At 44.3% G+C, this 13,892-nt stretch overlaps 1 protein-coding gene and 1 non-coding gene across 11 annotated transcripts in view; both read left to right on the top strand.

Annotated features, from left to right (window-relative positions):
* Nucleotides 1-12,005, top strand: part of PUM1 (pumilio RNA binding family member 1) — a 124,186-nt gene extending 112,181 nt beyond the window's left edge. For all 10 annotated transcript variants that reach the window (XM_030539233.1, XM_030539225.1, XM_030539231.1 and 7 more), the window contains 3 exons: nucleotides 1-122; nucleotides 1,874-2,066; nucleotides 10,183-12,005. In XM_030539233.1, the coding sequence (XP_030395093.1) occupies nucleotides 1-122; nucleotides 1,874-2,066; nucleotides 10,183-10,314 (447 nt within the window). In that variant the 3' untranslated portion in view covers nucleotides 10,315-12,005. The remainder of the gene's footprint in view (nucleotides 123-1,873; nucleotides 2,067-10,182) is intronic.
* On the top strand, nucleotides 2,638-2,723 carry LOC115637813. Its single transcript, XR_003997366.1, has one exon. It is a non-coding gene; the product is annotated as a small nucleolar RNA SNORD103/SNORD85 (small nucleolar RNA).
* Nucleotides 12,006-13,892: the final 1,887 nt, after the last annotated feature.

Here is a 13,892-nt window from a genome sequence, read left to right as displayed (position 1 = left end):
GATCAATATGGGAACTATGTTATCCAGCATGTACTAGAACACGGTCGGCCTGAGGACAAAAGCAAGATTGTAGCAGAAATTAGAGGCAATGTGCTTGTGTTGAGTCAACATAAATTTGCCAGGTTTGCATTTGCTTAGTAAAGTCCAAATCCTATAAAAACACTGTTTTTCCTATATGTGAGAGCATGCCAGAAGATGGCAGCAGCAGTATAATGACAGTACTGTATAATGTATAATTCTCTGCTTAAAAATCAGCTATATGTGAATGGGAAAATTAAAAAAGCATTTGACCCCAGTTAGGTGGCTATCCGTTTATAGAAAGGAAGAGTTTAACCAAGAAGAGTAGAACACAGCTTTTTTCAAGTGTCTTAACACTGCGCCTGGATTGGCTTGCTGGGGGCTCGCTCGAACAGCAGCCTAGAGCATTTCACTGCCGCTAGACTGCCTGGCTGGTCCCCGGGAGTTGGTTATTTTATTATAGAAATTCTTCCCTGCCTTATAACACCTTTTGCTGAAGAGTCTCAGTGCTTTGCGTACACTAATTAAGCCTCTCCGCCCCTTGTGAGGAAAGTGTGAATTTATAACTATCTTATACATGGGGAAACTGAGGCACCTGGCGATTACATGTCATGCCAGACATCAGACTGTGAGTGGGGAATAAAACCTAGGGGTCTTGATTCCCAGTTATCTGCTCTAACCAGTAGGCCACATTAGCTGCATTTGCAGAATCCTCTAGTGCCTGTTTCTAGCCTCTTAAATATATAGCATCTGAGCTTCTATAAGATTTTATTTTTCACCCTTTGTGAATGATTAAATGGTACTTTGTAACGCTAACTTATGTTGTACTGGCAAGCATTGGGTAAAGTGTGGTCAGGTGCCAGGGAAACATCTTAACACAGTTATTCCAAATTGCTTCCTCCCTGGCTTGCCTTACTGTGGTATACTAACCATCTCCCATGCAGAGCGTTAATCAGTTCATTGTCTCCCCTGTGCAGTGCGCAAGAGTTGTGGCAAATCACTTAGTGATTTTGTGCTATAAACTCAGATCCTCTAGAATAGAAGTTGAGACCAGCAAACCCTTTTCGCTTTTTCTATGTCATATTTGAAACTTGGAGTTCCAGAGATGACAGGCAATAGCAGACATGTCCTTTCCTATCAAACCACGGAGTAATGTATGGAAGGTGTTCACTCATGCTAGGATATCAAATCCCTCCCTTAGTTATCTTGCATTTCCCTGTTCTAACCTGGGATCTCCTTTCAGGTTGATACAATGCTAAGAGGGACATGCTAAGGACAACTCAGATACCACTGTGATGGATGTGGTACAAGATAGACCTACACTTAAAATCTTACACTATAGGCTTTTAGACTAGGGATGGGATGCACAAGTTAATTTGGATGAAATAAGACCTGAGTTGATCCTTTGCTCAAATCTCTTATCAAATGCAAGGTTTGAAATGATGCAGTAAATATCCATTTTTGCATGTGCTTCTGTGCTTCCTAGTTTTGCTCAGGGTGTGGAAGAGCAGTTCTAGACAGACTGCTCTTGGATGTATGCATCTCAGCCCAAACCGGGAAGTCCTGGAAATCTTGCCCCACTCCTTGTTCTTGTGAGTTTTCCAGATCAAAATTATGTGGATGAACTTTTAAAGATTACTCTGTGTGAGCCTTTTGAGCTTGTTCCTTAAATAGAAACCAAAAGTTCTTTGGTTAAGAATCCAAAATATCATGCTGCTGAATTTCCAGACCAGCACTTCCTGGCTTTCCTAATGGCCATTCTTGGTTAAAGACCCAAGATCATCCCTCTGGGGTTGACTGGAAAGCTAAGTCTGGATATTGTGTGGTGCAATACTACCACCTTCTTGTGTTGCAGCAATGTTGTGGAGAAATGTGTTACTCACGCCTCCCGCACGGAGCGGGCCATGCTCATTGATGAGGTGTGCACTATGAACGACGGCCCTCATAGTGCCTTATACACCATGATGAAAGATCAGTATGCCAACTACGTGGTACAGAAAATGATTGATGTGGCAGAACCAGCTCAGCGGAAGATTGTCATGCACAAGGTAAGCAGTTGCCACCAGTTGCTAACAATGGGCTTTGTGCTTTGGAATCATCATAGATTTTGGAGTGTGTAGCACGAAGATCTAAGTGGGTGGAACTTAAACCTCTTCAGAGAGCAATCTGTCAGTCAGGTTGTCATGCACAGAGTTTTTGTTGGGTTACACTCTAATAGAAATTCATTAATCGGTGGCAGTAAGAATGAGAAATTCTTCCTGATAAAGCTGATATTTAGTGAGCTGTGCATGGTGCTAATCCTGGCACTCTCAAAAATCTTGAGTTGGGAGGCAGTCCTGAGATCCTAAAAATATTCCCTGAAAGCTGGTATCTCAAGCCTATATCTATCTCTGTAGAGTGACTAATATTTGTCTCCTCTCAAGGACTGCCATTGCTTTCTCCCTCCTAGCAGGTACACCATTTACACACATGGCGGTAAAACTCATCCAGCGTCTTTGCCAGTCTTTTCGGGCCTACTTACATACATGTGAACATGGGGATTTGTAACAAAAATGCTGATACAATTTGGGCTGTAACAAAGCCAGCTAGACGTGTTGAAATTCAGGTACGTTTCAGAGGTCTGGCGATGATGACACACTTGCCCTCACTGAGAACGCTGTTCAATAATGAGAACCTCACCGTATACTCAGAGGAGCTGAGCCAGACTTCTAGAAACAGCTGAATCCAGAGCTGTTAACAGGAATTCTCAGGACAGTCACTGTATTTGTCATTTCATACTGAAGCATTACAGCAGCACCTTAAAGAGACTTTCTTTAAAACTTAATGTAACTATTATGTTATGGAGTGTATAGGCTTCATCCGTTTGGAGTATGCAGAATGTACTGCATTAAAAAAGCTAGTGTCAGATTAAGAATTACTTTTAAACAAATGTAAGAACACCTTAGATTAATAAAATTTAAAACTCAATTTTGCTTCCTATCTTTAGTTGCACTGTTTGTGTTCTGCATTTTCTGAGCTTGGTGAGTTAACACATTAGTCACTTTTGTTTGTCAGTTTTGAATCTGTTTCAGGCCATGTCTACATCTAAAATTTTGCAGCGCTGGTTGTTACAGCTGTATTAGTACAGCTGTATAGGGCCAGCGCTGCAGAGTGGCCACACTTACAGCAACCAGCGCTGCAAGTGGTGTTAGATGTGGCCACACTGCAGCGCTGTTGGGCGGCTTCAAGGGGGGTTCCGGGAACGCGAGAGCAAACCGGGAAAGGCGACCAGCTTCGCCGCGGTTTGCTCTCGCGTTCCCGGAGCCACCCAGCAAACCGCAGAGAAGGAGACCTGCTTGCTCGGGGTTCCGGGAACGAGAGAGCAAACCGGGGAAGGAGACCAGCTTCGCCGCGGTTTGCTCTCCCGTTCCCGGAGCCACCCAGCAAACAGCAGGGAAGGAGACCTGCTTGCTCGGGGTTCCGGGACCGAGAGAGCAAACCGGGGAAGGAGACCAGCTTCGCCGCGGTTTGCTCTCCCGTTCCCGGAGCCACCCAGCAAACAGCAGGGAAGGAGACCTGCTTGCTCAGGGTTCCGGGACCGAGAGAGCAAACCGGGGAAGGAGACCAGCTTCGCCGCGGTTTGCTCTCCCGTTCCCGGAGCCACCCAGCAAACCGCAGGGAAGGAGACCTGCTTGCTCGGGGTTCCGGGACCGAGAGAGCAAACCGGGGAAGGAGACCAGCTTCGCCGCGGTTTGCTCTCCCGTTCCCGGAGCCACCCAGCAAACCGCAGAGAAGGAGACCTGCTTGCTCGGGGTTCCGGGACCGAGAGAGCAAACCGGGGAAGGAGACCAGCTTGATTACCAGAGGCTTCCTCCTTCCACGGAGGTCAAGAAAAGCGCTGGTAAGTGTTTACATTGGATTACCAGCGCTGGATCACCAGCGCTGGATCCTCTACACCCGAGACAAAACGGGAGTACGGCCAGCGCTGCAAACAGGGAGTTGCAGCGCTGGTGATGCCCTGCAGATGTGTACACCTTCAAAGTTGCAGCGCTGTAACTCCCTCACCAGCGCTGCAACTTTCTGATGTAGACAAGCCCTCAGATTCTCAGGCATTAGTAGACTGTTGCAGGGTTTGAGTTTACAAAGGTTGCAAGATTGTATTTGTTTTTGTTTTAAAAAGGAAACAATTTTTACCTTAAATATTGCAATGCTACCAACCTTGATTTCAGAATGAGATTTTAAAAATAATAATGTTGGGCTTTTTATTTGCTTTCCTTTTTTTAGAACCTTTAGCTGTTGTGGTGGTGTTTGAGTGGTTGCTCATGTGTATTCTACAATAGGTGTGTGTGCTCGCCATGTGCACCGGTGCCGGAAGTTTTTCCCCTAGCTGTACCTCTTGGGGAGCGCCCCAGCGACCCCTAGAGTGGCATCTCCATGGTGCAGTATAAGGGGCACTGCACACTCCCCCCCCCCCAGTTCCTTCTTGCCGCCAGTGAAGATGCTTCAGAACCGCTCTGCTCCAGCTTTGCTGTAGCTCATCCCCAAAACTGCTTGTCTGTTCAATGTATGGTACCTGTAGTTAATTAGTTGTTTAGTTAGAGTGCCTGGGCCAGGGCATGCCCTGCGTCCCGGGCTTTAAGTTGTGCAACACTAAGGGGGAGGGATAGCTCAGTGGTTTGAGCATTGGCCTGCTAAACCCAGAGTTGTGAGTTCAATCTCTGAGGGGGCCATTTAGAGATCTGGGGCAAAAATCTGTCTGGGGATTGGTCCTATTTTGAACAGGGGGTTGGACTAGATGACCTCCTGAGGTCCCTTCCAACCCTGATTTTCTATGATTATAAGTTGTAGGCGATCTGTGCCACTGAGTGATCCGCACACGGACTGTCTGAGCTGTTTGGGGAAACCTGTCTCAGCAATTACTGCAAGATTTGCAAGTCATTTAAGCCTCAGGCCAAGAGAGAAAGGGATATTAGGTTCCAGGCTATTCTGATGGAGTTGGCGCTGACCCCGGCTCCGACATGCCGCTCCGAGTTGGCACCAGGCACCGCAGTGTCAGTTTGTGGCAACCCTTTGGCGCCATTGACCAGTTGGCACCGCTCCCCGTCCATGGGGCATGTCAAGAAGGCTAGGAAAAGGCCTTCTTCGCTGCGGCACCGGAGTAAACCTGGGACAGAGGCTAGACCCATGTCGAGCAGTCCTCAGTCCCCACTGGCGTCTAGGCCTCTGACTCAAGTCAAGCGGAGTAGCCTGGCCTATTCAGAGCAGGCCTGTCCAGATGCCCTCCACACAGGAGGCCCTGCAAGCGGCCCAGGATGTTATGTCCATGCCAGCACCAGAAGCGCCTCCGATGTTGGCCCCGTGCACCAGAGGCAAGCCGCCACTGGGATCTCTGCAGTTGCCCCCGGCTCAGTACTGGTCTCGGTTGAGGGAACATTCTTGACACCGTTCGCCACCCAACGTCCGTTCAGGACAAAGTCCACGTGGATCGCCCTTGACACCCACCAGACTGTCTGGTTGGGTTCTGTCTGACCCGAGACTCTTGGAACCGCTCCTCCTCGAGGAACAAACACCCCAACAGGACTGAGGCAGATGTCACCAAAGGTCCTCATCTCGGAGGGGTTATTGCAGCCAGTCACTGTACGGACGTCAACGTCATTCCTGTTCAGTGTCTCGCATCAGGACCCCGACACAGCACCACCTCCGCAGCCCCAGGCCATCGATCACTGACATCTCGCTGTCACGGGTCTGCCCATCGGAGCTGATCGTGGAACAGCTGTTACTGATGGTACCGATCCTCCATGTTAGGATTGTGGTTGGCATCTCTCCCAGCACCACCACTCCTAACACCGGCGCTCCATCCGGTCCGGGGACAGTGGCAGGTCATATGTAAGCCTGGCCTCCCTTTGTAGTCATCCATCGATGGACCAGGCCAGCCAGGCCAAACAACCGGCTCCGCCAGTGCCACAGTGGCACCGGGCACCGTGGCTGGCTCAATGGTACCAGTGGGCACTGTGGCCCCCAACACAGCCCCCGGCGGGGGCTCACTCAGTGGCCAGAGCTTCAGAAGGACCATCAGCCTCCCTTTCCATACCTTCCAAGGAAGGAGTCAGTGGGACGTACATCCTCTGGACTGTCCCTGGAGACCGACCAGGTGGTGGACCCTCCGGTGCTGGTAGACATTCAAGTACTGTACTGGCTGCCTCACCCTCCCCGGATGAGGCGATTATGGCCACATCTCCCTCCGTCCCGCAGGAGGACTTTAGCGCCTGCTAAGAGCTCTTAAAAAGGATGGCATCAAGCTTCGTCCTAGAAAGCAGGCAATCCTCCACGTGCCGAGCCTACTTGACAAAGTGGTTGCGGTTTTCCAGGTGGGCAGGGTGTTTCCCCAGTGGCTGCCCTGATCCAGCTTATTCTGGACTATCTCGTCCACCTTAGAGCCCAGGGCCTGGTGCCCTCGTCAGTCAAAGTCACCTGACGGCCATGTCGGCCTTCCATCTGCTGGTGCAGGGCCACATGGTATTCTCCCATGCTATGATTAGTCGATTCCTTAAGGGGTGGATCATCTCTTCACGTATGTTAGACCCCCTGTCCTGCAGTGGTGTTGGGCACTCTCATGGGGCCCCCATTTGAACCACTAGCCACGTGTTCCTGGTCACACATCTGGTGAAAGGTGGCCTGCCTTGTTGCAATCACGTCAGCCAGGTGGGTCTCGGAGCTCGGGGCCCTGACCTCCGAGCCCCCATACATGGTGTTCCATAAGGATAAGGTCCAGCTCAGCCCACACCCTTCGTTCCTCCTGAGGGTGATCTCCACCTACCACATTGGTCAGGACATTTTTGTGCCGGTCCTCTGCCCCAAGCCCCACACGTCCAGTGAGGAGCGCAGTCTCCATGCTAGATGTGAGACAGGCTCTGGCTTTCTACCTGGAGCAGACTGAGCCATTCAGAAAGTCCTCGCAACTGTTTATCGCCTCGGCCGAGGGCATGAAAGGTTGGCCGATCTCCACTCAGAGCCTCTCCAACTGGATCATCTCGTGCATCTGTACCTGTTGTGACCTGGCGGGAGTCCCTCCACCACCAGTTGTGAAGCAGTCGACTCGGGACAGGCCGCGTCACCTGCCTTTTTGTCCCATGTCCCCATTCAGGACATTTGTGGGTCTGCCACGTGGTCTTCAGTTCACGTGTTCACCTCGCACTATGCAACCGTCTCCCAAACCAGGGAGGACGCCGGGTTCGGCAGGGCTGTTCTGCGTCCTGAGAGTTTATGAACTCCTCCCACCGCCAACAGATCTAGTTCGGAATCACCTATTGTGGAATATATGGGCAATCACTCGAGAAAGAAAAGACAGTTACCTTTTCCATAACTGGTCGTCTTCACGATGTGTTGCTCATGTCTATTCCACATCCTGCCCTCCTTTCCTGCTGTCAGAGTTGTCTGTCAGGAAGGAACTGAGGGTCGGGGGGGCACGCAGCTCCCCTTATACAGCACCATGGAGATGCCACTCCAGGGGTCGCTGGGGCGCTCTTCTATGGGAACTGCTAGGGGAACAACTTCTGGCACTGGTGGACATGGCCAGCACGCATACCTACTGTGGAATAGACAAGAGCAACACATCTCGGAGAAGGCCAGTACGGAAAAAGTAACTGTCTATTTTCAAGCTTTTCTTTACATCCATAAGGGATATAAACTTGTTTTAAAAAACTCCCCCTACATCTGAGATTTTCATACAATCACAAAACTTCAGGGCCTGGAGCTATATGAAAAACACCAATTATAGTTAGACTAATAATAAAATTATGAGAGCTGCTAACATGGGAATGAAAAATCTAAATGCTGGGATTTTCAGTGGAGCCCAAGGGAGTCAGGTACCAAATCCTAATGAAATTGAATTCCTTTACACTCCTTTGAGAATTGACGCTAGACATTAGGTCATTTGACCAGCCAGTGTTCCTTTAAAATGAAAGGAGCATGTATGTAATTTGTACACCAAAATTGTATGGGCTTGTCTGCTTGGGGAAGTTAACTGGTATAGTTATGGTGGAATAAAAAAATTACAAGCAAAGGCTAAAATTCTGAACAAGGCTTAATTACTCTCTCCATCTTGGCAGTAGATAATCTGGAATACACCTCAACCCCGATATAACACGACCCAGAATAACACGAATTTGGATATAACGTGGTAAAGCAGCGCTCCGGGGGGTCTGGGGGGGGGGCTGCACGCTCTGTCAGATCAAAGCAAGTTCCATGTAATTCGGTAAGATTTTTTGGCTCCCAAGGACAGCGTTATATCGGGGTAGAGGTGTAATGGAATTTTATTCTGGAGGTGGTGGTTTATAATAGCATATAATTCTGCGATAGCTATGCTGTCACTGGGGATGGGGTGGGGGGTGTTAGTACCTTGTGCTTCCTTCTGTCAAACCAGTTCCTTTCCTTTGATCAGAATAAGCAGCTAATTAGGTTTCTGTGTAACTATGTCATGGGAATATTAACATAGATTACATTTTAAAAAGCCATTTTCTACTGGGCTCATTCAGAATAATAGACTTTGCTTGTAGATTGTTTGTTTTAATGGGAGTTTTCTCCATCCAGTTTATTGATGTGATGCCATTATAATATAAAAACAATAAATGAATTTTAATAAACAAGAAAATGGCCAAAATATTAAACCATATACAATTACCAGATTTGATGGTGAAAACTCAGAGAAGTATCACGGATGCAGGCTGTTGAGGAATATGCCAAAAAGAAATACCATTGCAGAGTTAGCATGTTTTCTATAGCCTGTTTTCAGATTATCCAGTTGAACCTGCTTTGGAACTATTAGGGTGAGGAGGAGAAAGGCATAAAGGTTTGTGGTGATTACAAGACAGATTTATTGGATTCTTCAGGTTAAATGGGCTCAAATCAACTAGTGCCTGAATTAAAGGAAGAGAGGGTGGATTTGGGATTTACTACCTTAGGAAAATGGAAAAATAATGTATTTTTCTTTCCCGGAGAGGAGAGGGAGAATGTATTTATGCATTAATTTTCAAATTATTTACTCACCATTCCTATAGTTTCAACCTTGAAATTAAAATATGACTGCTAGTTACATCGTTGAAGAAATACACAAGCAGTGTGAACCTTTCCCATGTATCGCTATCATGACTTGTCCTTATCTTAGGACATGTCTATATAGAGAAGTTGAGTGGCAGAACTACAGTGGTATAATTACATCAGGTAGGCCCCTGTGTGGATGCTCTATTTCAGAATAGTTCTGCCAGTCAGTTTCCCCATGAAGACAAGTCCCTCATGAACGTTGGGATTAGAAATCAAATCAGAACTGTTCAGGAATTGTCCATCAGAATGATTTTCTAGTGGGAAATGCCCCTTCCACAAAATTGAAATTTTCCATCTGGAAAATTGAAACAGCAACTCCCAGTAGGACAGAAGTGAAATTGACTAGAGCCTTCCAGGTGAGGCTGAATGCCTCAATTCTCTACCTCCCTGGCTGTTGGCCTCCTCCCAGCTTTGGCAGCCAGCAGTCCACCTGGAAGGCTCTTGTTGGTTTCACTTGGTCTTTAGAAAGCTGAAAAATTCCCATCTCTCGCAATGGGATTTTCCTGGAAATCCCTTGCCAGGAAAAACTTCACATTTTTGTCCTAAAGCAGCATGAAAAGACAAACTTTGTCTAAAATACAATGTTTTTCATGGGACGGGATTTCCATTTTCCAGTCACCTCTAAATCAAACTACCCTTAAACACAGGACACTGCCCACCTAAAAATAATTATTAGCAAAACTGCTTTTCGTTTTCCCTTGCTAAAGTCACTGCTTCACTTAAGTTACTGAACTATAAATGAGAATTAAACCAATAAGGTATTGAAATAGGGTTCGAACCTGTAGTCCATAAATCAGATGTTCCAAAGAAGGCTGGCAGAATACATAGGGCTGGCTCTCTTCCTTGTTTCCAATGGCTAAAGTTTATTAAAAGGCCACTAAAATACATTAAATACTTTCCTAATGTTACTTTTCCATATTGGCAATTGATCAATGGGAGGAGAGTTGTGGCTGAGTGAGGGGGAATGGGAGGGAAGGTGACTATTATAGTATAAGATTGTGTCCTTGAAGGAGTACAGAAATCTCTCGAGGCTAATGTGTATGTGGTTCTGGTTTCTAAGCTTCCATAAACTTTTTTGTCTCTTAGATCCGGCCTCACATTGCCACCCTGCGCAAGTACACCTATGGCAAGCACATTTTGGCCAAGCTGGAGAAATATTACATGAAAAATGGGGTTGACTTGGGGCCAATTTGTGGACCACCAAATGGTATCATTTGAGACAATGAATTTCAGAGAAACTCACTGGCCATCAGGCATTTAAAACCAGCAACCGACAATATTCCAATATACAGTTAGAAAATGTTTGATGGTTGCTAAACTACTAAAAATACAAACGAAAAATAAGCCTTTGTAAATTTCTTTAATTTTATTATGCATAACATGTACTAATTATTTTTTTTAATTAACTAATTGCCCTGCTGTTTTACTGGTGTATAGAATACTTGTACATAGGTATCAAATGTACATGGGAGGCCACATTTTTGTTCACTGTTGTATCTATATTCCAAATGTGGAAACTTTCAGGGTGGTTGGTTTGAAGAAAAAAAAATGTTTTTAATTCATCCGCCTCGCAGGTGACTTTTTTGCAAATACCTGTTTTTCTCCTTTTATTCAAAACTCAGCAAGAAGTTTGAATTTTAGTTAAATGGCACAAAACCCGCATTTAACACTGTTTATAAATATTAAAAAAAAATTCAACTTGCTAAAGCTTCAGTTTAAAAAAAATTTTTAAGTTTTTGAAACTTTTTAATTGCTTTTTCTGGTTTTTTTTTATTTTTTATTTTTTGGAGTATAACATGCTAAAGAAGGTGGCTTAGCAGTCAGTTTCGAAAGAAAACATAAGCACCCAGGAAGTTTTTAAAGCAAGAAGGGCGGGTGTATTTGTTTACTGCCTACTCAGTTTGTTCTGTTAACACTGAAAGACAAAATTTTGATTATTTAGCATGAGGGAAAAAAAAAATTTCAACTCGGCTTTGGTCTTGCTTCTATAAATATATAGTGTATACTTGGTGTAGACTTTACATATATAAAAATTTGTAGTATTTTCTTGTTTTGATGTCTAATCTGTATCTATAATGTACCCTAGTAGTGGAACATACTTTTGATTGTACAATTGTACATTTGTAAACCTCTGTAATGTAAATGTGGAGAAGTTTGAATCAACATAAACCCGTTTTTTGGTAAGAAAAAAATTAGCAAAACCTGTGCATTTCAGTGTATATTCACACCTTTTATGGTCGTAGCATATAGTGTTGTATATTGTAAATTGTAATTTCAACCAGAAGTAAATTTTTTCTTTTGAAGGAAATGTTCTCTTTATACAGCCTAGTTAATGTTTAAAAAAAAAAATGCTTGGTTTTATTTGTCACCTAGTCGAACAGTAGCGATCCTTTCTAAATGTTATACAGAATGATTCAGTTCAAAATAGTGTTTTTTTGAATCTTAAAAAAGTAATGTTTTGCTTCTTTTGTGACAGTAAAAAAAAGTGCAAAAGTACAGAATCCCCTAGTTTTCCTTACAATCAGAGTCCCCTTTCACCTTGTAAAGTGTGAATCACCTTCCCTTTTTGTACAGAAGATGAACTGTATTTTGCATTTTGTCTACTTGTAAGTGAATGTAACATACTGTCAATTTTCCTTGTTTGAATATAGAATTGTAACACTACACGGTGTACATTTACAGAGCCTTGTGTATATTTCCAATGAACTTTTTTGCAAGCACACTTGTAACCATATGTGTATAATTAACAAACCTGTGTATGCTTATGCCTGGGCGACTATTTTTTGTAACTCTTGTGTAGATTGTCTCTAAACAACGTGTGATCTTTATTTTGAAAAATACAGAACTTTGGAATCTGGGTTTGTGCTTTATTTGAACATTTTCAATATAGTGCCACCAGGAGAAACTTTCTTATTGCCTTTGTCTCGTTCTTTCTGATCTTAAGGATCTCTCTCAAAACAATTTTTAAAGGCTGATGCATTGGGTAAGGAATCCCTATGGATAGTAATTCCATGCTTGAATAATAAGAATATATTAGTAGGGATATGTTACAGACCACCTGAGTGGGATGATGATAGTGACTGTGAAATGCTCAGGGAGATTAGAGAGACTATTAAAGTAAAAAAACTCATTAATGGGGATTTCAACTCTTCCCATATTGACTGAGTACATGTCACCTCAGGACGGGATGCAGAGAAAGTTTCTTGACACCTTAAATGACTGCTGCTTGGAGCACTAATCCCGGCACCCACCAGAGGAGAAGCAATTCTTGATTTAGTCCTAAGTGGAGCACAAGATCAGGTCCAAGAGGTGAATTAGCTGAACCGCTCGGTAATATTGACCATCATATAATTAATGTAACATCCCTGGGGCGGGGTAAACAGCCCAACACTAGCATTTTAGTTTCAGAAAGGAGAACTACACAAATGAGGAGGTTAGTTAAACAGACATTAAAACATACAGCACCAAAAGTGAAATCCCTGCAAGCTGCATGGAAACTTTTTAAAGACTCCATAATAGAGACTCAACATAAACGTAGACCCCAATTTTAAAAAGTGAGAAAACCAAAAAAGAGCCTTGGTGGCGAAACAACAAAGTAAAAGAAGTAGTGAGAGGCAAAAAGGCATCCTTTAAAATGTGGAAGTTAAATCCTAGTGAGGAAATAGAAAGGAGCATAAACTCTGGCAAATGAAGTGTAAAAATATAATGAGCTAGGCCAAAAAAGAATTTAAAGAACAGCTAGCCAAGGACTCAAAGTAATAGCAAAAAAAATGTTTAAGTACATGAGAAGCAGGAAGCCTGCTAAACAGCCAGTGGGGCCCCTGGACGATCGAGATGCTAAAGGAGCTCTCAAGGACGCTAAGGCCATTGCGGAGAAACTCAGTGAATTCTTTGCATCCATCTTCACAGCTGAGGATATGAGGGAGATTCCCAAACCTGAGCCATTCCTTTTAGGTGACAAATTTGAGGAACTGTCCCAGACTGAGGTGTCATTAGAGGAGGTTTTGGACCAAATCAATAAACAGAAATAAGTCACCAGGACCAGATGGGATTCACTCAAGAGTTCTGAAGGAACTCAAATGTAAAATTGCAGAACTACAAACTGCAGTCTGTATCTGAGCATTTAAATCAGCTTCTGTACTAAATGACTGGAGGATAGTTCATGTGACCCCAATTTTTAAAAAGGGCTCCAGAAAAGACCCTGGCAATTACAGGCCAGTAAGCCTGACTTCAGTGCCTGGCAAACTGGTTGAAACTATAGTAAAGAAGAAAATTGTCAGAGAAATATATGAACAGAATTTGTTGGGGAAGAGTCAACATGGTTTTTGTAAAGGAAAATCATGCCTCCCCAGTCTACTAGAATTTTTTGAGGGGATCAACAAACATATGGACATAGTATATTTAGATTTTTAGAAAGCCTTTGACAAGGTCCCTCACCAAAGGCTCTTAAGCAAAGTAAGCTGTCATGGAATAAGAGGGAAGGTGCGCTTATGAATTGGTAACTGGTTAAAAGATAGGAAACGGTAGGAATAAATGGTCAGTTTTCAGAATGGAGAGGTAAGTAGTGGTTTTCCTCCATGGGTCTATACTGGGCCCAGTCCTATTGAACATATTCATAAATGATCTGGAAAAGGGGGTAAACAGCGAGGTGGCAAAATTTGCAGATGATACAAAACTCAATATCATTATGTCCCAGGCAGACTGAAGAGCTACAAAAGGATCTGTCAAAACTGGGTGACTGAGCAACAAAACAGCAAAAGAAATTCAGTGTTGATATATGCAAAGTAATGTACATT

Source organism: Gopherus evgoodei, chromosome 20 (genome assembly GCF_007399415.2).
Source record: "Gopherus evgoodei ecotype Sinaloan lineage chromosome 20, rGopEvg1_v1.p, whole genome shotgun sequence".
NCBI classification, from domain to species: domain Eukaryota; kingdom Metazoa; phylum Chordata; order Testudines; family Testudinidae; genus Gopherus; species Gopherus evgoodei.
Note: the sequence above shows the minus strand (reverse complement) of the source record. Positions and strands in the feature narration are given on the sequence as shown.